This window comes from Lotus japonicus, chromosome 3 (assembly GCF_012489685.1).
Source record: "Lotus japonicus ecotype B-129 chromosome 3, LjGifu_v1.2".
NCBI lineage: Eukaryota > Viridiplantae > Streptophyta > Magnoliopsida > Fabales > Fabaceae > Lotus > Lotus japonicus.
The window spans coordinates 37,883,910-37,909,095 of record NC_080043.1 but is presented as its reverse complement, the minus strand read 5'-3'; the positions used below and the strand labels follow the sequence as shown (position 1 = coordinate 37,909,095).

Sequence of the window (25,186 nt, the reverse complement as noted above, 5' to 3'; positions counted from 1 at the left end):
GACTTATAGCAGTTATTGACACATGTCAAGGGCAACGGCTATAATTTCCTCTATATAACCGCCCTTGATGTAGTTGAGAAAGACACAAAACTGATTTGTCTTGATTTACCAAACCTGAATCCGTCTCTCTCTTTGTGTTCTTTGCTTTCTAACGGTTATTTTTATAATTGCATCACGTTTCTCTCAATCATGACTCAAGATTCTGGAAAGAAGATCGTCACCAGTCCCAAACCTATCAAGAACTCGCATGGAGTCAAATTCCTTGGTTTGAAGTCTGCTACTTCTACTCCCTCTAGGGTTACTCGTTCTGCTGCGAAAATTGTTTCTCTAGAATCATCTGGACCTGCCAAGAGGACAAGGAGCATGAAGATCAAGCATGTGGTCAAGCGAGGTACAGGGAAATCATCATGTATTCAGGATATCTCAGAGGATTTCATTCCTGACCCACTGTCTGAGGATAATCAAGAAAGGGATGTCGTCGATGCTGAAGCAGAGCAAGTTATCCACAATGTCCTGGAGACACTTGCTGATGTTGCAACTGCACCAAATGTCGTGCCAAATGTTGAATCACAGGTTGATCGTGATTCTGAACCAAACTCTGAAGCAAACCCTAGTGAATCTGATGTAGAGAAGGAAGATGATACGAATGTTGCTACTCAAGAATCTTCAAGTGAGAAGACTCCCTCTGTTGAAATGTCTCATGAGAAAACCGTGGAGCCTATGTCAAGAAAGGGTAAGGAACCAGTGTTGATTTCCTCTGAAGAAGAGGTCTCTGATGATGAAGAAGTGCCCACAAAGGCCTCTGCTAGAAAGAAGGCTACAGTGTCTGCAAGCAAGCATGTTGCAGGTCAGACAGGAAAGAAGAAGAAGAAGAAGGATTTTGGTTCTAGGTCTCTCAAATTTCCAACAGCATCTCAGATCTCAGTTCCTGAGAAGAAGACAAAGAAAGAAATGAAGAAGGAGCGGATAGCTGCCTCCACTGGAAGAAAGAGGAAGCATGTTGCTACAACAGATTCTGAACCAGAAGTCGAGCCAGATGTCCCTGACATCTCCACTTTGGCCAAGAAACGGATCAAAGGAAAGAAAATTCCTTTGAATGTGCCAGAAGCACCCATTAATAATGTATCCTTCCACTTTGCCAGTTCTGCACAAAGTTGGAAGTTTGTTGTTCAGAGGTTAGTCATAGAGAGGGAACTTCATGCAGATGCCTTGGAACTCAAGAAAATTATGGATTTGTTGGTTAATGCAGGTTTGATGAAGACTGTCAAGGACATTGACAGATGCTTTACTCATCTGGTTAGGGATTTCATTATGAACATCCCTACTGACTGTGATGATGAGAGCAGCTATGAGTATAGGAAGGTATATGTCAGAGGAAAGTGTGTAAATTTCTCTCCTGAAGTTGTGAATGAGTTTCTGGGAAGAAGACTAGTGGCTGGACTTGATGAAGAACCTAAATTGAATAGGGTTTCGACGACCCTGACTGGGAAGATGGTCAAGAAGTGGCCAAAGAAAGGATTTCTCCCCTCTGGGAAATTGACTACAAAGTATGTTGTTCTTTTCAAGATTGGATGTGAAAATTGGATGTCCACCAATCATCTCTCTGGTGAAACCCCTCCCCTTGCAAGAATGCTCTATCTGATTGGTACTGGTGGTGAATTTGACTTTGGCAAGCTTGTTTTTTATCAGACTCTGAAGCATGCAGGCTCTTATGCTGTGAGATTGTCTATCCTATTTCCATGCCTTCTGTCTGAACTCATCGTCAAACAACATCCTCATGTTGTGAGGCCTGATGAACCTCAAGGTAAGAAACCTATGTCTCTCAAGTTTGATTATCGTTTGTTTGTTGGGACACATGTTTCAGACATTATGCTATCTGCTGCAAAGGGTCCTGCCAGTACCAGTGGTACTAAGGCAGGTGGTTCAAGCAAGGATGACATCTTGGCTGAATTGAGGGCTGTCTCCAAATCCTTGGATGCTACTATTCAGGCTTCCAAGATCAGGAAGAAGAGTGTGGACAAGCTCATCCAGGTCTTATCCCAGGCTCCTGCTGCTGCTGAGGAAGGGAACAGTGAAGACATTGCTGAGAATGTTGAGGATGACTCAGCTGCTCATGAGGAAGAAGAGGCTCAGTATGAAACTGCTGGCGAAGAAGAGGATGCATCTGAACGGGATAATGAGGAGACTGATGCAGAAGAGGCGGAGGATGTCACTGGCTCCACCAGTTCTAGCCCTCGTAGCACCTCTCTTTAATTTTTTTTGGATGTATTTGCTACAGCCCTGTGTGGCTCTTTATCTTCTACATTTGCTCTTGGTCTGTAATAAGTCTAATTGTGGATTTGTCCTCCTAGATTCTCTACTGGATGGTCTATGATAGAATGCTTCTCTTCATGAGTCTTTGCCAAATTATGCTAATAAGGGGGAGAAATGGTTTGATTGTGATGATTGTGCTTCTGCTATGCTATGCTGAAATCTGATAGTCCGTGTTCTTAGTCTGTGTTACTGCATTTGGATGTTCATAGTTGATGATGATAGCTATGTTGCTGATAGTTGGGCTCTGAAGAGGTTTTACGGTAGTATAGTGTATTAGCTAAAATTTGTCAAAGGGGGAGATTGTTGTTCCTTTTTGTGGTTGTCTGCATTTTAGCTAAGTATGTGTGTGCTAACTTGTCAGACCCGATGTTGTAACATCTTGCATGTGACATCTGTCCCGGAGTGTCTGCTGTTAGTTGGTTATTTGGTATTCTGTAAAGCTTCGCTCTCAAGTTAGGTTTTGCTGAAAGCTTTTGTGCGCCGTCAAGGAATATTCTGTGGTGTGTTTAAACCCAGTTCAAAGGAGTTTAAATTGAAGATAAATATGGAAGTTGGAATCTGCTTTAATGTTAATTGACCGAGGATCCTCTGCAGATTTGCTACTTGATTGGGTTTCATTTAACAACTTCCTGATTTGTGTATGGACCGTGTGATCTTTCAAGCCCAATGAAGACAAGGCATGGAAGACTATATATGAAGACTCAAGACTTAGACTTTACTGCGGAACATTTGATTGTATTAGGGTTTTCATCGAGTTCATACTGTTTTGTAATCTTAGCAGCTTTATGTCATTGGTATAAGCTAAGAGTGAGTGTTCAGTGTGTGATCTTGAGATCTGTCTTTGTAACTCATACTTGAGTTCAATCACTGAGGCAGTGATTGCAAAAGAGTGAGTGGGAGAGCTCATACTTAGGGGGAGACCTACGTAATAGTCCATGGGTAGAGATAGGTAAGAAAAGGTAGTTGAACTGGGGCAGTTTGTGTGAGACCTTTTTGTACAATTTCTCTATAATAGTGGATTATCTCTCTTGGGTGAAAACCCTCCAGACGTAGGTGATTTTGCACCGAACTGGGTTAACAACTTCCTGTGTTCTTTATTGTGTTTCAGTTGTTATTTTGCTGTAGTATTTGTTGTGTTGTTCTTAGTGTTGTACAAGATGTCTTAGACATCTGGTAGAACATTCCAGTTACACTTTCCAGAATTTCATATTCTATGTGATCAAATCGATTTCAATGATTTGATCTGAGATTGTGTGGGAGCTTTATTTCTGAAATAGGAAACTTATTATTGAAGACTTTTCTACAGATTTGTTTCCTAGTAACTCCCTGAGTTTTGTGTGGACCTTTGCTCGTCCAAGCCCATCGAAGACAAGGCCTGGATGACTGCTATATATGAAGACCGAAACCTAGTGTTTAGGTAGAGAGATTCTGTTGAGTAAAACTAGGGTTTACTCTTGTCTGTGTGTTCACACTTGTTGTTCTCTCAGCTTATTCATGTATTGATTGTTTTGCTGAGAGTTGAGTTTTTGTTGTTTGATCATGAGATCTGTCTTTGCTCTTGTTGTGAGCTATTGAATCACTGTGGCAGTGATTGAGAGAAAGTGAGAGGGGCTCTCATACTTAGGGGGAAGACTAAGTAATAAACACTTGTAGAGATAGGTAGAAAAGGCTGTGAACTGGGGCAGTTCAGTTAAGACATTTTGTGTACAATTTCTCTGAATAGTGGATTATCTTTCTCTTGGGTGAAAACCCTCCAGACGTAGGTGATTTTACACCGAACTGGGTTAACAATCTCGTGTGTCTTGTCTCTGTTTATGTTCTTTATATTGCACATTCAATTAACTGTTTTGTATCATGTTGTATAAGATGTCTTAGACATCTGGTAGAACATCTATCCGTGTGCGCCAGAATTTCATGATTGATTATATTTAATATTTAAGGCTTTCCTAAATCATTAGGTTTAGTTTATTAAAATTAAAAGGGAAATTGCAGAGGCAATCAACTGTACGTGTGTATACTTTGAGGCTTGTACACATACCAAATGGTGGCGTACTTAAACTAGGAAAATAACGAAGAAATTTTAGTTGTGATAGTTCATTATGTAAAACCAAAAACTTAGGATGCTGATGATGAAGTTCGAGATTGGAGCACTATTGTAATTAAATGAACCATGTTTAATGGAAGCATACAAGGAATTGAGCGTTAAGTAACTTACGTGTAAGTTGTGAAGACCTTGCAACTGAGAGCAATTCAAGGTGCAACGATGGATATATCAAGTGTACAAATTATTTTGGGATTCAGTGAGTCAAGGGCGCCAATTTGTTCTAGGTAAGCTCGTCTTTTCTATATGAAATTCAAATACATATTACATAGTAAAGTTATCTGGATATCTAAGTAAAAACTTTTTCTTGGAAAAAAAACGCAAAACAAAAGCACCAAGAAGCATAAAGTCCCTAGAACCTCCACTAAACGCATCGGCTTCAGGTATGATAGCACCGGTGTGAAGCAGATTCAACAATTTTTATATTTAAAATGAATTTTATTCTTTTAATTCATGATTCTTCTTTTAATAAATCTATTGAAAAAAAAACTAAGAATATGAAAAAATACATATTATGAACAAAAATGAATATCTCTGTGTATTTCACGGGTTACAATACTAGCATGCCCATGGAACGCTCCTCCTCTAGCACACGTCGAGAGCTTCTAATTCTCTCGCGGATTACTTGGCCAAAGTGGGTCTTGTTCTCCAACATGGCATCCACTACTTTGACTCCCCTTTTGGAGAGTGTCATTCTATTTTGCAGAGGGATATCTCCCCGGGTACCTGCCACCTTGTAGGCCTTAGCTAATTTCGTTTGTTTTCGACTTTTCGAGGCTCTGTTTTCCCCTCATTGTAACAAAAAAAAACTTCTCGAGTCAAAATCTGTTTATATTTTCCATTTTTTTATGTTTTTGTGCTCAATCAACAATTATTCTATAATTAGCTCAAAAAATGAAAATTACTTTATTTTTGGGTAAGACGTCTTTCTTTGAAGGAAATCATGTTCAAGTCGAGAACATCCATATCATTGCGAGGTTATCTCTCCTAGGGGGGAAGTTACTTTCATTGCACATGAAACAAAAAATAAAAATCTATATGAAAATTACCTAAATGCACATCAAATTTACCTCACATAATTTGCCCAGTTTAAAACTCTCATGTATTTTCATTTTTTCTTTCTCCGCTTATACTCATTTTTATTTGTTGGATTTCTTTTTATATGTCTATTGATTAACATAAATAAGTATGAATATATATATATATATATATATATATAAAATAGTTTCCTTTCTGCAAAACAAAAACAAAAATATTTATCAAGAAAAAATACTTACAAACTAATATTTTCTTATAGGCTAAAAAGCACTTTTGGCCCCTGATGTTTCAAGTTTGTGCAAATTCTGCCCCTACTCTATTTTTGTCGATGTTTCTACCCCTCATGTTTTCAAACAGTGCACCGTCTACCCCTCCGTCAGTCAAACGTTAAAAAACTAACGGAATGAGCTGATTTGGCTTTTTTTTAAATATTTTTTGGACCTGCCACTTGGAAATTACAAGTGAAATTGGAAAAAAGAGGCATGGGAGATTCAAACTCAAGACCTGTAAGTAGCAAAACATGCATTTAACCAGTTCAGTTACATACATAATTGATATATACATCAAGCAAATTTAATTTATATCATTTCCTTGATCATCATCAACTTCATATGCTCTTCTTCATCTCTCTAATCCACTCAGGAACCTCTCATGAGAAAGCTCGACTGACGGAGGGGTAGACGGTGCACTGTTTGAAAACATGAGGGGTAGAAACGTCGACAAAAATAAAGTAGGGGCAGAATTTGCACAAACTTGAAACATCAGGGGCCAAAAATGCTTTTTAGCCTTTCTTATATCTAAAATTAAATTTATCCTTTATTAATTCGTCAATTATGTTTGGCCATTGTTAAAAATACCACACATACCCTTATTAATACCAACCAACCTAATGTGTAGCGGTAGTGAAAATGTAACACACTTTAAAGTGTGGTACACATTGAGGGATGATAATGATAGGTGTGGGTAATATTAATATGAATGCTCATTATCTTTTAATCCATATAACAACAATGACACATATTTTAAAATTTTACGCAATAAACAAAAAAGAATATCCCCGTGCGTCGCCTATTACAAAATCCAAGTTGGTTCTTATAGAAAGATAAAAAGGATGCACCTCTCATTTGGTTCTTATAAAAAGAAGCATAACAGTGAAAGTCTTACTAGCCCGTTGGCCTATAGCCTGCAATATTAGTTTGTTGGCCTATTGGCTTTTTAATAGAGCATTTTCTATTAAATAGTCTTTTAAACATACTAGTAGGTCAGGTCATACCGTCTCTAACAGGTCAAGTTTCGGCTGCAAAATTAGAGTGAAGGCCAAATTTAGGCCGCCCTTGGCTTGACATATTCCCGCCCTAAACTGAGACAATCTTATTTAACTCGAGTACGATTTCTGTTGATAACAAATTTTTAAGTATTAAACCCAATTACATTTATAGAAAGGGAGGAGTTATCATCATAGCTTTATAGAAAGATTTAATATGGATTGATATATGAATTTGTTTATTGGTACATCAGAATTTAAATTGCACCCGCCAGAGATTGGACCCTGAACCTTCCCTACCCAACTCATATGTTTCTTACGGTCTTACCCCTTGAAAGCGGATTGATATATGAATTCAATTAAAATATTTAAATATAAATGATTCTTTTTTTATTGAAAATATAAATGATTCTTACTGTTTATTTAGATTGTATTGTATAAAATGTCTTTGCAAGCGACGAGTTATCATCATAGTCATAGCTTTATAGAAAGAGGCCAAATAAATAATTTGAAAATAATAAAGAGCATTTTAAGTGTTATGTCATGAACCATACAATGATACAAGCTGACATTGAATCTGATGAATCATTGTTAATTATTAGGAAGCACTGTTACGTTAAACATTTTCTGTTTTCTGTTGCCGACATCCACTGGATCAGATTTCCAAGAACTTGAGGCCCATATATGGAAAACGCAAAGTTATTTCAAACATTGGTCATACCAGCCAACTAAAAACGTCTTTGTATCAGCACCGGCGTTATCCACACATATTAAAGTACGACAAATTAAGAAATTAATTTTTTTATCTTGCATTTTTAGAATGTTTTTAAATTTAAAAAGGCTTAATCCTCAAATTAGTCCTTGTGTTTGTGTCGCCGTCTGAGGTAGGTCCCTGACCAGAAAAATTTGTGGAAAAGGTTCTCATGAATGGAAAACGTGTGGAGCAAGTCCTCGCCGGAGCTCGCGAGTGAAGAAATAGCATAATGACTGGACAAATGATGATGACGTGACTCTAAAAAATTAATTTTTTTAACATTTAATTAATACAGTATAAATTAATTTGTTATAATCCTAACCTTAACTTAATTCACTTAAACATATTTCCCCCAATCTTTTCCTAATTCCCCACAAATTGCCCCAAGTCCCAATCCCAATTCGTTCCTCTTTTCCTAATTCACTTAAACACTTAAATTTATTCCTTAATCATCAACATCTTCATCTGCTTATATAAAAAAAATCAACACCTTCATCTTCCACTGTTATTCTCTTCATCATCATCATCCACCATCAAAACAACCGAACCCAGACACATACAAATGAGAATATCAACAGATGCTCCACGACCTTCAAGAGATCCACTTTTCTATTGAATGGTTCCAAATAGCCAACAATCAACATGATATAGCATCATTAGACACACACAAATGAGAAACTCAATTTCTCGATACCCAAATAAATCCCTTCTCATCTATTTTGAATCAAGCAAACATAAAGCAGCCAAAAAACACTGTCAAGAACGCTCATCAACATCGAGTAGCTTGATCGAGCCATCCCCACCACTACTGACAAACCAAGACGAGCCAGATCGAGATCAGATCAAGTTAGACCGAGACCAAACAAACCTAGATCAAGCCATCCCCACCACTGACGAACCCAGATTGACCCAGATCGAGACCAAATGATTAACCACCGCTGCTTCGAGTTTGGGTGGTTCGAGGACATGGCCTCCACGACGATCTACGAGGAAGTGAAGGAGTGGGCGGGGAAGGACTTGGAAGGTTCAAGCTTGATGAGGTTTTTGAAAGTCTAGTAATAGCTTCATGTTTTTCTCCCCTCCACTGTGTGGTTTCAGGTTTTGGAGCTTGAGGGTGTTTTAGGGAACCAGGACTGGATTTAAGGGAGTGAGAGAAGGGGGAATTGCACGTGAGGAAGGGAATTAAACGGAGATGGAGATGATTTGATTGTAGAGAGCTGGTGGAATGGAATTTTGATGAAGATGGAGATACAGATCAAGTTGGAAGATTAGGGTTAAAAAATAGGATCAAGGTCTTTTTTTTTTTGTTGATATTTTAGCAGAGAAGAGGAACGAATTGGGATTGCGAATTGGGGTAATTTGTGGGAAATTAGGAAAAGATTGGGGGGAAATATGTTTAAGTGAATTAAGTTAGGGTTAGGATTATAACAATTAACAACTTAATTTATATTAATTAAATGTTAAAAAAAATTAATTTTTTTTATTTTTTAAAGCCACGTCATCATCATTTGTCCAGTCATCATGCCATTTCATCACTCGCCGGAGTTCCGGGCTCTGGCGAGGACTTGCTCCATACGTTTTCCATTCATGAGGATGATCTTTTCCACAAATTTTTCCGGTCAGGGACCTACCTCAGACGGCGACACAAAGACAGTGACTAATTTGAGGATTAAGCCATTTAAAAAATTGAAAAGATAAAATTTTATGGGTTAAATATGTTTTTTGTCCCTGACTTAGACATCATAATCTAAAATAGTTTCTATAAAAAAATGTTATAATTTTTAGTGCTTGAAAAATTTTGTTTGATTAAAAATAGTCCTTATGACGTCATAAAACATTTTTCAAATCTTCTTTACCCGGTCACCAGCCCATGGGCAATTCTAGTCACATAGGTTTCCACGTGTAATTTTTACATCAGTTTTAGTTTGTCAAAATTTTCTTTTATCAAATTTAGTACTTTCAAAATTCTTTTTTATCAAATTTAGTCCTTCAAATTTATTTTTTAATGACTAAAAACTAATTTTTTTATAAGAATCTTTTTGGATTATGGTGTAAAAGTTAGGGATTAGAAACATATTTAATCTAAAATTTATTTTTCATACTATATTATAAAAATAGTTCTTATTTTCAAATGGAAGAGTCCTCTGAAGGTGAAACGCATCAACGGCCTCTGCCTCCTCCCGCGGCCGGTGGCTGGGCTAAGACCTCATTTCGTGACAAACTACTGGGAGGGAAAGTGGTTCCTCTGGCCAAGAAGGTTGTGAGCCTGGTGGAACAAGGAAAGATGAATATCGTTCCTTTCAATGGCAATCCTATGTTGCCACAAGTAGTTACTGATGCCGATGTTATTCAAGAGTTGTGTTATCCGTGGCAGGAGGCTCTAGTAGTTTCTTTGTTGGGGAAGAGACTGGGATATAGAACCATGAAGTCGCGGTTGTCGGCGGTATGGAGGCTCACAGGGGATTTTGATCTCTTGGATATTGACAATGGCTTCTACCTAGTGAAGTTTGACATAGCGGCTGATCGATCGAAAGTCATGGAGGGCGGGCCATGGATGATCTTTGATCATTACTTGACTGTTGCTACATGGAGCAAGGAGTTCTTGTCCTCACTTGCGAAGGTATCAAAGACCCTTGCATGGATTCGTATTCCAGAGCTAAATGTGGTGTTCTATGATGAGAGCTTTTTGATGGGGGTGGCCTCTGCAATGGGGAAACCTATTCGAGTTGATGGGAACACCTTGCGAGCAGAACGAGGAAAATTTGCACGCATCTGCGTTTAGTCAAACCTGACCAAACCTGTGATTGGAAAAGTTTGTATTGAGGTCTTCTGGCATAAGGTTGTGTACGAAGGCTTACACATTATTTGCACCAAATGTGGCTGCTATGGCCATAGAGGGAGAGATTGTGTCTCAGAGGTGGTGGAAGTGGTGACGGATCAGACGATGGTGGGAACTCCTAGTGCTACAGCAACAAACCCTATCACGCCGGCGGCTGGACCTCATACTCAGGAGAGAGAATCTGCAACCCTAAACCAGAAGAGAGAATCAGTTATGGCCAAAATCATGAGAACAGATTCTCAGGAGAATATTCCTGGGGATTTGTTGGCTAATCATTCCATTATTATGGGAAAACCGCCTAATGATGAGGATTGTAAGACCCAAGTTTTTAAGTTTTGGATAAGGGAATAAAATACAAGAGTTTATTGGATGAAATAAATTTATGAAAGAGAAGGTTCAGGAAAAGTCCAAGGATTATATCAAAACCGATAAAAGTTATAGCACGACTAACGTTCGCCTAATCTTAGGTCGAAGACCCTAGTGAATAGTTAATTTATACTTTAGGACACGATGGAAACTAATTCCAAAAAAACCTCAGAGAAATATTATAATTTCTCTTATTCGTCTATAAACAAGTATTTCGACGCGAAACCCTGGAACGTACGAACGTCAAATTCCAATTCTCGGAAGTTTGCCGAAACGGAATCCCTGATAGTTCGAGAAACCTAAGATCGACGGACGATGAAGACTTTTTCTATTCGGAGCTTCAAATGAAGATTCCACCCGCGCTCGCCTATTTCTCTCGTTATTTCTAATCTTTCTTCAGAAGGAAGTTTTCTCATCCGAAATCCACTGCAAAAAGTAACTTATCGGGTAAAATAGTTTTACACCGACTTTGCGTTAGTCACCTAAAATACAAGGAAACCTCTGTTGAGTTTTGGAATTCTGTCGCCAAAACCTATCTTAGAACTCACGGAGAATGAAGCCGGAAAAATAGGAATCATTCTTATATTTTTATTTTAACTCTATGAGTTAAATCCTCCGGTATCTAAACTAATCTGTACCGGTTTACAAAATATCTTCTCAAAATATCTCCCTAAAATATCTATTCGTTCTTATCCAGTCTTTGATAAATATCTATTCATTCTTATCCAATCTTTGATAAATATCTATTCGTTCTTATCCAATCTTTGATAAATATCTATTCGTTCTTATCCAATCTTTGATAAATATCTATTCGTTCTTATCCAATCTTTGATAAATATCTATTCGTTCTTATCCAATTTCTGATAAATATCTATTCAACCTTATCCGATCCTTGATAAATATCTACTCATCCTTATCTAATCTCTACAAAATATCTTTACAAAATATCTTTACCAAAATATCTTCTCAAAAATATCTATCCATCCTTATCCATCCACCAATGCATCCTTATCCAAACTTTGCAAAATATCTCCATTTCCTTCACTATATATAGGTTATAAGCTAGAAAATGAAAATTTTGCAAAACTCACCCATTTCTTTCCCCAAAACCGCGGCCAAGAGAGGAGAAGAGGAGGAAGTTGATATTCGCGAATTCTTGCCCGTTTGCTTCACCGATCGTTGCTAATCGAAGACCTTGAGGTAGGTAAACTATTTCTCTCTTCTGATCGTCCTTTCTGTCGACTTCTCCTATGTCTTTCTGAGTACAAAATTTTGAGGTTTTTGTAAAACTGTTCAAATAAGCTGATTTCAGCGTCTAAACTTCTTCCCTGCATGCTCCTGAGCGTGTTCTGCGGATTAGATTTTGTCAGATGTCGCCGAAATTCCGCCGGAATCAATTCTTGCTTCAAATACCCATTTTTAAGCAAAGTCGCAACCTTTTAGCTTAGAACTCTCGACTTGGCTTAGTGCTAGTAGGATTAGTTGTCATAAACGTCGTTGTTGACATCTCCATCCAATTTGTTTTTCAAAAATCCAGTTTTGAAATTCTGAGTTTAAAATAATGACCAAACTACCCCTATGTCAGTTTTCGATCCGAAAATTTTTCCGAGCTTAGATCCGCCTTAGTTACGACTTATGATAACCTAGGAACCAAGTTTGATCGAAGAAAAATCGACCCTCCCAATTAGGAAAAGTGGCCGAGAGCTATACCAAGGGGGGGAGGAAATCCGACTTTTTCGAAAACTTGTCCTAACGCGTTAGATTGGCGTACCACGGAGTTGTAGTGTTCCGTGTGACCCTAGGACTTATTGTTTGCTGAGTTTCTGACTCATTGTGATTGATTTCTGTGAAATTTCTTTAAGGCTCGTTTGAGGAATTCGGAGGACTTGAGGAGGAAGATCGTGAAGGAAAGTTCAAGGAGCGAGCTGGAAAATCAACAGGTGAGGGCTACTCTCTGAATTACTAGATAATGCTTTAGGTGTCGACGAATTCGACTTGATTTATGTGTTATGCACTTAATTGCTAAATGTCTGAAATGATTTCTGAGGCTTCGGCCGATCTTGTTGAGTACTTGATGCCATGATATTGTGTGCTAAATGATTCACATGTTATGTGCTAAATGGTTAATCTAGGATGTGTTGGAATATGCTGTTAATGCTTATTGATTGAGCTGATTTATTTATGTTACTCCACTTATATCTGTTATGCTTCAGAGTGAGGATAACGGGCATGTCATGCCGATTTTATTTTGAGATTTTGGGAAAGTTTGATGGGACGGACCGAGGTTCGTACCCTATTATTGTTTTATGGATCGAGACCTTCTCAAAGGAAAATTGAGTTTGAAAATGTTATTGGAAAAACCCCATTTGAATTCACGTAAGAACTTGGGTTGTTCTGTCTAAGGCAAGAAGGGCTTTTAATGAGGCATTGTGCCCGGCCAGCTTACCTGGGAACTTCTCGGGCCATTACTTGGGTGATGATGGACCTTTTGCTTTGAGACCATCTCCAGGGAATCATTGGAATTATGGGATCTTTGAAACTAATAGGATTAGAGACGAAACTTAAACAATTTCATAATGAATCTCCATAATGTATTAAACAACCTCAAAACCCTTAATATAATGATAAAAGACTCAGACGAAAGTTTAGGGCTCGAATATTAGTTTTGAAAAATGAGAAGTGTCGTCGAGTCCAAGTCTTGAGGAAACTTACAAGTTTCCGAGTATGCTTATACTCTTTCGCTCGATGAGCAGTTTAATGTTTGGCTATCTAAAGTTTAGCCGGAGACTATAAGTTTCCAAGTACTTCGGTACCTTTTCGCTCGATGAGCAGTTTATTGATTGGCTATCTAAAGTTTAGCCGGGAACCATGAGTTCCAAAGTACATTCTTCTTCTTTTGATTAATTCATTTTGTCGCAGAATCGACGTTTGCCTTAGGGTAGGTTTTTTAGAGACATTAAGTTAGTTAGAACACGTGGCGACGTGTCGAGTGAGGTCGGAGACGTTGTTTGGCTAATCACTTGCATTCATGCACTCATTTTGAGGTTAATACACGGCGGATTACCGGACCTCGGTGGATTCCAAAATGGTCATAAGACCCGGATTTCCATATTTAGGACACTACGGTGGTCCTTAGTAGCAGACGGAATGGCAGACCTACGGGTTCACTGCTGATCTGACTACTTTTGTGTGGTGTAAGAGGCGCCCGAGCGGAATGGTCCCACTTTGGCCGGTGTTAGGGCTGACTCGATGGTGTCCATCCTTCTTCCGGAATGCATTTTGTTACCCAGCATTGCATTACATGCAACATACATGCTGACTTAGTTGCTGAGTGTGATTGGTACCTGTTTATCCTACTTGAGGCATGCTAATTGTTATTATGATCTTTATATTCATTGTGATATATGCAACCCTAGGATGTTATCCCTAAACGTATAAGCCTGAGAGGCTAAATAATTATTACCCTATATATCTGGTTTTATTATTTATATAATTCTTTGGAGTTGACCCTCGCGTCTTCTGTGTGTGTTTGGGCGGACTACGCCATTGTCAGTTGAGTATGGCGGACTGGTACGAGACGGTCGTCCCTTCGGGGGGGACCAGGTTTGAGATGTTGGACCAAGACACCCCGGGCTCATGGGTGGTCGACCCCGCCGGCCACCGAGCTATCTATTCGGGGCGAATAATGGAGGATCGCATTGACCGGATACCAAGCCTGACGCACGGAGTTTGGAGGCACTACACTGTCAGCTTCAACTTGCCACGGGTGTACACTGCGGGACTGGACTGGGAGTACCACCACCACCGTCGCCTTCGGACGACGAGTACCCCTCGGAGGAGGTGCCTGTGGGATGGACTTCTTCAGGCACTAGTTCACCCACTGTCGCGGCTGCTATAGACTTGGGATCGGGTGCAGAACCCGCTCGACCAGCTGTGGAGACCGATGCAGTCATCGACATAGTCGTCTTGGATTTAGATTCAGACGACGATCTTGGGGATGCATAGTTGGGATTAGTGTAGGAGTAGCGTCTTGGCTCTGATGTTCAGTCTTTCGTTTTGGGCAGGGTAGGTCCCCGACCTTTAGCTTTTCTTGTGGTTCTCTTTACGGAAATCACAGAGAGTTGGTTGGACTAGGGGGTCTTGTTTTAGGCCATCTGGGCTGACTTATTCTCATTTTGAGGGTTTGTGTTGCAGACACTTAACCTTTTCTTTTGGATTGTACCTTTTGCCTTCGGGCGTTACTCTATTTTGCTGTCCGTCACTGGAGGGTTACTCGTGACGTGGTTTACTACTTACAGCGGGGGCTGTAACTATTATTGTATATTAGTTTTGTTATCTTCTGTTGTCAAGCTCTATTTCTTTCAGTTTTAATTTTGTATTATCGAGAAAAAAAAAATATTCACGTTTTTCCGCATTAAGTATATCTTTTGGTTACGAAAGTGACGCCACCGAAATCGGGGTGTTACAAGGATTGCGAGATTCTAGGCGAATGTATGGTGGTTACTTAAAAGAAAAGATCCCCTAAAAATCAGCAGCCTCTCGGGATTGGGGGAAGGAGCTCCAAAAATGAAACGTTTTCCCACTTCAAGGTGCCAGCGAATCCCGGGAAAGTAGGAGGCAAAGCTTTGTCTCAAAGTTAGAACTTGACTAGTAAGCATGAGGGTTTTGAGGCACGTGCGGTTGTAATAGGAGGCAATAAAGTGCAAACTCCAAAGAGGACCACTGGGACCCACCGCCAAGATGGGCCTATGGGAGAGAAGGTTTGGTTAAAAAAGAGGAAAGAGGGGCCCACTAAAATTGATAAAGAACATTCAAAGACACAAAATTCGACTTTCATTGGGTCTCTCCCTTATTTTCATCCTGGGTCAACAAGCGAGCCAGGCGCAGGAACCATTGAGAAAACTCCAAAGTCTCGTGACCATGCTAGGCAGTGGAGGTTTTGGGGCCTGATTTTATGACTAAGGAAGTGCCAAATATGGTGTTCCAAGCAGGGAATCAAAATGAAATTAACTGTCTTACTAGACCACCTGATGATCAGAAAGGGACGGACCATGAGATGAGTAATGCCAACGAGATGCATAGTGAAAATGAAGAGTTGAATGGAGGAGCTTGTGAAGCCAATGTCACAACGTAGATTTGTATTGATCAAGGTTACCTGCTTCCATCAAGGTTTTTAATGGTAGTACAACCAGAATTTTCCGTCCTTTCTTGGAATGTTAGAGGTGTTGCAAATGTAGTGGCTAAGAGGAATATCAAGGAGTTGCTGGCGAAATATAAGCCTGATATTTGTTTTATGTTAGAAACACATGTACAATTTGGTAGATTGCAGAGTTTCTGGGTTAAGCTTGGTTATAGCCCTATTTGTGTTGAAGAAGTTACTGGTCAAGCAGGGTGAATTTGGGCTCTGGGGAGGAATGATGTTGTGGGATCTGTGAGTGTCCTGGACTCTCACCCACAGGTCATCACCCTGAGTATCTCTTCTGGTAACTTGACCTGGGTTTGTTCAGGTGTATATGGTAGCCCTATTCCCGTCAACAGAGGACTCCTCTAGACACATCTTCGTGGCTTAGGGGGCTAGCATCTCGATCCCTTGGGTGTTGGTTGGCGATTTCAACGACACCATGGCTGCTATGGAACAACGGGGTGGTATTTTCTCCTCCACGAGGGCCAGAACGTTTATTGATAATATAAATTCTTGCAACTTGATGGACATTGGTGCATCCGGCCTTGCTTTCACTTGGTTTCGCAATTGCCAAGGTCGTCTCCCGGTTCATAAGCGTTTGGATCGTGCCTTGGCCCCATTGAGTTGGCGTGTTGGGTTTCCAGAGGGAGGTGTTGAAGTTCTCTCCAGGATGCACTCGGACCATAGTCCATTGTTGCTCCGTTGTGGCCAGAAAATGGAGAATATGGGGGATAGACCTTTCAGATTTGAAGCTGCCTGGGCTATCCATCACCTGTATAGGGATGTTGTTCAGGAGGCATGGCATAAAGGGGGTTCGTGTATGCTTGCAACCCTGGATGAGGTCAGAAGGGATTCCATGGAGTTTAATAAGAAGATTTTTTGGAACATCTTTCGTAGGAAAAAAACATGTGGAAAATTGCTTGGAATCCATTCAGCGTAGGCTTGAGACTGTGGACTCTATTGCTCTCATGCTCCAGCTTGATAAATTGAAAAAAGAGCATTATGATATTCTTTCCCAAGAGGAGATGTTGTGGTTCCAAAAGTCTAGGGAAAAGTAGGTTAAGTATGGCAACAGGAACACTACTTTTTTCCATGCTCAGACTGTTATTCGTCGGAGGAGGAACCGTATATTGGGTCTGAATTTGCTGGATGGAACGTGGTGTGATGATCCTAAGACCCTTCAGCTGGGTGCGATTGAGTATTTTAATACTTTGTTTACTGAAACAGTTGAGATAAATCCTTCTTGCTTACCTACTCCAGGTTTACCTACCATTCCTGCCTTCCGTTTGGCGGATCTTGTGAAGGAGGTTACCAAGGAGGAAGTTTTTAAAGCTCTCCAACATATAGGGTCGCTTAAAGCCTCAGGGCCTGATGGTTTCCATGCTTTCTTCTACAAAACCTACTGGGATGTTGTGGGTGACAAGGTTTTTCAGTGTGTTAAAAATGCTTTTGAGACCCAACAGTTTGATCCGGCTTTAGGGGAAACTCTCATTGTTCTTATCCCTAAAGTGGATAACCCTCTCTCTTTGAAGGATTTCAGGCCAATCAGCTTGTGTAATGTTGTGTATAAGTTGATTACTAAGATTCTAGTCAATAGAATTCGGCCTCTCTTGAATCATATTATTAGTCCTATGCATAGTAGTTTTATACCAGGGAGAAATACTAGTGACAATGCCATAGCCCTCCAAGAGATTGTGTACCATCAGCGGAAGGCCAAGCGGAAGAATGGTAATCTAGTTTTTAAACTTGATCTGGAAAAAGCTTATGATCGGGTTTATTGGGGTTTCTTGAAGGATACCTTGGTGGCCTTTGGGTTTCCCCCATCCTATATCCGCTTAATCATGTTTTGTGTGTCAGCTTCTCATCTTTCAATTTTGTGGAATGGTGAGAGATTGCAATCCTTTCCGGCTAAGCGTGGTTTGAGACAAGGTGACCTTCTTTCCCCTTACCTTTTTGTTCTTTGTATGGAGAGATTTAGCTCAGCTATTTCTTTTGCTGTCTTGGACGGGAAGTGGGACCCTATCTGCACTGTTAGGAATGACCCTGGTTTGTCTCATCTCTTTTTTGTAGATGATGTGCTTCTTTTTGTTAAAGCAAAGAAAAATCAGGTTAAGTTGCTGAAAGATCTTCTGGATAATTTCTGCAAAGCTTCTGGTTTGAAGGTGAATGAGGCTAAGTCAAAAATCCTAGGCTTTGATGGGATGTCGAATTATAAGAAGTCTAGTCTTGCTGGTATTCAATTCACTTATGATATTGGAAGGTATTTGGGATTTCCAATTTTCCAAAAACGAATTACCAAGTATGATTTTAATTTTATATTTGATCGTATCAATTCTCGCTTGGCGGATTGGAAGTCTAAGCTTCTAAATAGAGCAGGTCGTGTCACCCTTGCTTAGTCAGTCCTTTCAGCCATGCCCGCTTATTGTATGCGTCAAGTTTGGATCCCTCAAGGCGTTTGTGATAAATTGGATGCTACTATGAGGAATTTTATCCGGAAAAATCGTGATGGCAAGGCATTACATCTTGTTGGTTGGGATCAGATAGCTCTTCCCAAGTCTGTTGGGGGTTTGGGTTTGCGCAAAGCTAGAGATCATAATGTTGCGCTTTTAGGCAAACATGTGTGGGAAATCCTTGCTGATTCTGACAAACCCCGGGTGCACCTCCTTAAAGCTAATTATTTTCCTGCTGGCTCGTTCATGAATGTTGAGATTAAGCAGGGCTCTCCTGTGTTCAAGGCGTTTGGGAAGGCTCGTGATGCGTTAGGGTAAGGTTTCGAGTTCAAAGTTGGAAATGGTATGTCTTCTTTTTGGGACACTGCTTGGTGTAGTACTCAACCTCTAGGTCAACAAATTGCTTTTGTGCACTACTATGACATTAATACTCGCATAAGAGATCTCTAGGACGACAATGGTTGGAGGTTAGAGCAGTTGTGGACGTCTCTGCCTGAGCATCTTGTTCAGTCCATTACCACGTGTCATCTCCGTATCAACCCGCATGTGGCTGATGGCATCCGTTGGACGAGGCATGTTAGTGGTGTTTATAGTACAAAAACAAGTTATGATTGGTTAATTAACCAGCGAATTGAAGAGATGGCTCGGGTTCTGGGTCCTGATACTAGCTGACTTTGGATTTTGCGTTTGAAGATGCCGCTGAAGTGTGTCATCCTTGTTTGGCTTGCGGCGGACGACTCTCTCCCCACCAACGCTTGCAGATTCAGGAGGGGTATGGCAAATTCTGCTAGTTGTGCGCTTTGTGATGCCGGCGACGAAACTGTGATGCACTGCCTTCGCGACTGTAGACATGCGAAGGGCCTTTGGTTTCAGCTGGGTTACCCTCCTACTCATCAAGGACCTTTTGGGTCGTGATTGGTAGGTGGAGGTGATCCATACGCTCAGGGAGGAGAATTCTTGTGCTGATTTCCTTGCGAAGTTTGGAGCTGCTCAAGATTTTTCGAGGCTATTGCTCACCCAGTAGATGGGATGAGTTTTTTATTGCTTGCTGATTCTATGGATGTCTCATCTGTGAGACCTTAGTTCGGGGTTTCCCGTTTTCTTTTCTTTCTTTATGAACTGTACAAAAAAAAAATTAAAATTGCTTGGGGTGATTTTTTTTCTTTCTATTTTTAGTCTTCAAAGTTTGTTTAATTCTAATAGTTTTTTTCTATTTTTCTTTTGAAAAACGTTTTTCCTTTTTTCTTTTGATAATCTGAACTTTTTCGTTTGAAAATTATTTTGAGTTATTTATATTTTAGGCAAAGCTCATACTTTCATTAATTAAGGCACTTGTCTGCAAAGAGTACATTAGCTACACATTCTCGTTGATCGTTCCACCATTCATACGTTGGACATTATTAGAATTATGAAGGCCTAACTCAACCCAAAAGCTAGCTCAATAGTTTAGGGTTGTCAATGTGGAACTTCTAACACACCCCCTCACGCCCAGAGATGCACATCTGGAGCGTTGAATTAACATCAACGGGTGACCTAAATATAGGGATTCTCCACAACAAATGGATCTAGGATATACTCTGATATCATATTAGAATTAGGGAGGCCTACCTCAACCCAAAAAAGCTAGTTCAAGAATTGAGGGTTGCTCTACCCTTTATAAGCACTTGATTTGTTATATTTCTAGCCAATGTGAGACTCTAACACACCCCCTCACGCCCGAGGTTGGACATCCGGAGCATGGAATTAACATCAACGGGTGGCCCAAATATGGGAGGTCTCTATAACAAATGGATATTGGACAGACTCTAATACCATATTATAATTATGGAGGCCTAACTCAACCCATAAGCTAGCTCAAGAGTTGAGGGTTGCTCTACACTTTATAAGCACTTGTTTGGCCACATCTCTAACCAATGTGGGACTTCTAACAGAAATGAGACAACAATAGAAGCAAGAATATGGACAACCTTATTGGCAAGCCTATTTATGTGAGTAAAAAAATTCTTTGGAAGCTTAATGCCGTAAATCTGCAATCTTGTATCACTGCATCGATATTGTTGGAGAATCACCTGTCTTCACGACCTTAATTACATTTTTCAAGTCAGACTCTACAATCACTTTGTCCAGCTCAAGGTCTTGCGCCAGTGCCACCGCCAAGCTCCACTGCAGCGCCGCTGCTTCTGCCTCCAAAGGTTCCATGCGCTACACTTCTAAACTGGATGTTGCAAACATTAAATCAGTTGAAAATGTCTGAATCACCAAACTGAAGCCAATGGAACTTTGGCCAGACCATCCGACATCAACATTTAATTTGATCCCACCCACTAAAGGAGCATGCCAACGCTTATCACTGTCATCGTTTAGCCTGCAACCTGGTTTGGCACTTGCTTTGGGCCTTTATCCACTATTGGTGATTCTGCGTAGCATACTAATTTAGCAACCCTTCCCCAATTACACTGCAAAAATAAGCGATCTTGTGACTCCTCTACTTGTTGTTGGCATAGGACGCATTCCTGCTGCATTTGGACACCGCATTTTGCTAAATTTCCTCTACGTGACAGTTTATTAGTGGCCACCCTAGAGGCAAAATGCCTCACCTTCGATGGGGCATGTACTATCCAAAGTTGATTTCATGGGAACATTAAAGTTGAGGAGCCACTTGCTTCACCATTGATCTTAGCTTTCTGCAGGTTAAAGTAAGCCGACATTACACTGAAGTACCCATTCTTGCTCCATCCCCAAGCTGGCTTATCTTCTAAGTGTCTAAACCCCAATGGTATGTTAAGTTTTAAACATTTAATCATATCGTTTATCATGTTTTGCTGTAAAAATAAGTGATCTTGTGACTCCTCTACTTGCTACTGGCATAGGACGCATTCCTACTGCATTTGGACCCCGCGTTTTGATAAATTTCCTTTACGTTTATTAGTGGCCACCTTAGAGGCAAAATGCCTCACCTTCGATGTTGTGTGTACTATCCAGAGTTGATTCCATGGGAACACCAAAGTTGAGGAGTCACTTGCTTCACCATTGATCTTAGCTTCCTGCAGGTTAAAGTAAGTCGACTTTACATTAAAGTACACATTCCTGCTCCATCCCCAAACTGGCTTATCTACTAAGTGTCTACTTCCAAATGGTATGTTAAGTTCAAACGATTAATCATATCGTTTATCATGTTTTGTACGATAACAATTTTTAGGGCATAAGTGGAACACTAAAAATTTCATATTTCAGGAACACCTTTGACTTATCATCTACGACTATGATGTTCTGTCCAAGTCGGGCTAGCCTACACAAAACGACAGTTCAAGCCTTGAGAAGAAAGAAGATCGCCTTCCAAAGAGAAGATCGTCTGAAGAAAGAATGCCATCTTTTAATAAAAAAAAGATCTCAAACAAACTTGGAGAAGAAGTTTTGCTGAAAGAGCAAGTGATCTGACAAAAAACAATGGTCAAAGTTGAAGTACAACGTTGTTACCATCAAATTGTAATTTTTTCTCATCAATAGATAGAAGCAAGGACCTATGCTACCTTCCAGCTGACAGAATACACCTTTTAGGTAAAAGGTCTTCTTCAAACAGTGACATGCATTTTAATGCAATTGACGTGAATCACGTACACAAAAGCACCATTTGATCCAATGGCTAATCTTTGTGAAGAACAAGCTCCAACAACTATAATCACTCTCACAGAAGATCAAGAAGTATATAAGCAAGACTTGAAGATTTCTGCAATTAACGATCCAACCTTTATTGAATCAATCCAAAAAGATCAAGTCAGCCAAAAGCCAGAAATCAAGTAAAGCCTAAGAGTCAATTAATCCCTTGCATCGTCTGAGAGAAATAGCTAAGAGTCAAATTTTCATACTCAAATCTATATAGATTCAGAACTCAAAGTACACATCAGAGTCAAATCCTCTCAAATACTTTGTAGTTCTTGTGCTTAACATTTTCTACGATCCCTCTTATGAGAAGAGAAACTTGTAGAGTCAAACGATCTTGAAAAATCTTAGGAGAAGTCCTGAACAATACTTGATTAAGGAGAAGTCCTTAGAATACTTGGTTAGGAGAAGTCTTGTATAATACTTGGTTGGGAGAAGTCCTGTCTAATACTTGTAAGGAGAAGTCTTAGAGAATACTTGGTGTAGGAGAAGTCCTTGATACTTGGAGAGTTAAATCTTAGTTTAATCAAGGACTGGACGTACGTAGCCCCATCATTTATGAGTGAACCAAGATATATTGTTGTGTTTCTAACGTTTATTACTTTACTTACATATCTGCTGCACAAAACCTTTTGTGAAAAGTCTTCTTAAACAAATGATCTTTTGAAAAACCAAAGTTTTAGAAAAATACAATTCAAACCCCCTTTCTTGTGTTTCTATGCCTTATACTAATTTTTTTAATAGACAAATGTTAATTGTTAGTAATATTAATAAATTAATTCATCTTCACGGTTCGAACTTTAGACTCTTCATCATTTATCTCACCCTTCATCATTTATCACACCCAACTCTTATGTCTTCTAGCTCTTACTACACTCAAACTAACATTCGGGAGACCCATATATACTATACATTATTTGTTTCTTTAAAGACAAATAGTATCTTTTTCTGATTGATTGCCTAGAAGCGATCGTTTTAGCCAGTAGTTTTGCCTCTCACACGGTGATTCCATTGTAATATTGTTGTAAGCAAAAAATAATCATATTAAAATATTTAAAATATATTTATCCTGCATCGTTCATTTTTTACATCAATTATTGGTAATATTCCAACTTTATTGATGTGAAGTATTAAAAATTCATTTCTTTGTTTTATTTTCCGGAAATGTTTTTATACATCGGAAAATGTATAAGACCGATGAATTTCAACAAACAGAAAAAGCCTATGTACACATCTTTTCAAGGCAACTTCCCTTGATAGGAAAGCCAGTTTATTCAGCTGTTACGTTGGTGGGGGAGAGAGAGATTTTGCAAGATAACATCAACGTATACGGATGGCACTGTCACGTGGTGCCAAATGGTTAATATATGCAATGTGCTGCTGGTCACGTGTAATATGCTACTTTTCACGTGGTGTTGGCTGATTATTATTAAAAGTTATGGATTGATTGAGATATAATTTTTTTTTTTGAAAAGTCAAATGAGATATAATTATAAAGAGTTAGAGTAATAATCCCTCGTTTTAAGCCAATTAGAACTCTTGAATTTTGGTATTAGAGTTTATTATTATTTATTGGCTAGGCTTAAATATGTTGGAGGCCCCTATAAAATAGGGTTCCTTTGGTTTAAGCCCCTACAAAATTTTTTCTTGGGAATAAGCCCCTAATGAGAAAATAATATATAGTGATAAGCCCCTGCCGTCAACTTCCGTTAAAAAATATATGAGTCAGCAAACGGAGCTGACGTGGACCTTTGCCACCTCATCAAGTGGGCCCACAAGCTGTTGACGTGGAAATGAGAAGAGAAATATGAAAATGTCAAATGTGGGATTTGAACCCAAGACCTAGAGCATAATGGGCAACATCCTTCCCACTAGGCTACAAGCTGCATCTTTAATACAAGTGCAAAATTTGATATATATCTCATTTAAACTAACAATTTTTTTTAAAAACACCATAATCAGGATTCGAACACCATAAATGGAGGATCATACTCAATGTCCTTACAATTGAGCCACTGGCTCATTTTGTTATTCATGCGCACAACAATATATATATATATATATATATATATATATATATATTATGTAAAAAAAAGAACAAGAATTCAACCCCACTTAAATCATAAAAAACTATTATTTTGTTCTTTCAGTATATATACTCATTAGTACTTAAAAAAAGTCAATATATGAACTCTAATAAATTTGTAAGATTTAACTTTTTTACGTTTTAAAGTTTTGTAAATATGTTTTTCTATTTACATTTAATATTTTATTTTGTTTCAAATTGATACATTATATAAGAGCGTCTAAGAGCCTAAAAATGTAATTTTTAGATCTACCACATCAAATTTATTTAGCATTATCAGTTTGTTTTTAAATATATATTTAGTTTTGCGCTAAAAATACATGCATAAATTAGGCATTGACTTAGTGGTTAGAGCCTCCTCCATGAACCTCTATGTTTTGGGTTCAAATCATGCTTAGGACATTTTTAAATTTTTGGTTGAAATATTAGCAGCTTCAGTTTAAATAAGATATATATTAAATTTTGCACTTATACTAATGATGCAGCTTGTAGCCTAGTGGGAAGGATGTTGCCCATTATGTTCTAGGTCTTGGGTTCAAATCCCACATTTGGCATTTTCATATTTCTCTTCTCATTTCCACGTCAGCAGCTTGTGGGCCCACTTGATGAGGTGGCAAAGGTCCACGTCAGCTCCGTTTGCTGACTCATATATTTTTTAACGGAAGTTAACGGCAGGGGCTTATCACTATATATTATTTTCTCATTAGGGGCTTATTCCCAAGAAAAAATTTTGTAGGGGCTTAAACCAAAGGACCCCTATTTTATAGGGGCCCCCAACATATTTAAGCCTTATTTATTTGTGTGAGACATTTCATTTTTCTGTCATTGACTTAAATTGCATTCGACAGAAATCAATCTATGAACCTCCTTCTACTTAAATTGCATTCGACAGAAATCAATCTATTCATCAAATTACCATATAGCATAATAATAATTAAAATAAAATAATAAATAATCTAATAACGAAAAATGGGGTGTTACCGTCTTGATAAAATTATAGATGAAAACATTATCTTTCAAATCTGAGTGTTCATACAAAACACACATCTACAACTCTAAATATAATCTCTTGTTGATACCTTACCAAAATACGTTCACTATTTTCTTTACTATGACACCTATTTTGGGTACCA

The 25,186-nt window shown here is 39.0% G+C and overlaps 2 protein-coding genes across 2 annotated transcripts; both read left to right on the top strand.

Annotated features, from left to right (window-relative positions):
- Positions 1–189: 189 nt before the first annotated feature.
- On the top strand, positions 190–2,253 carry LOC130744091 (uncharacterized). The gene has a single exon (XM_057596285.1). The coding sequence runs from the start codon at positions 190–192 to the stop codon at positions 2,251–2,253; it is 2,064 nt and encodes a 687-aa protein (XP_057452268.1).
- A 7,348-nt stretch (positions 2,254–9,601) lies between these two features.
- On the top strand, positions 9,602–10,252 carry LOC130744090 (uncharacterized). The gene has a single exon (XM_057596284.1). It carries the CDS (start codon positions 9,602–9,604, stop codon positions 10,250–10,252), a length of 651 nt encoding a protein of 216 aa, XP_057452267.1.
- The last annotated feature ends 14,934 nt before the right edge of the window (positions 10,253–25,186 follow it).

Excerpts from the sequence above, each read along its gene's own strand:
- LOC130744091 (XM_057596285.1), top strand. The coding sequence starts at position 190 with ATGACTCAAGATTCTGGAAAGAAGATCGTCACCAGTCCCAAACCTATC.
- LOC130744090 (XM_057596284.1), top strand. The coding sequence starts at position 9,602 with ATGGAAGAGTCCTCTGAAGGTGAAACGCATCAACGGCCTCTGCCTCCT.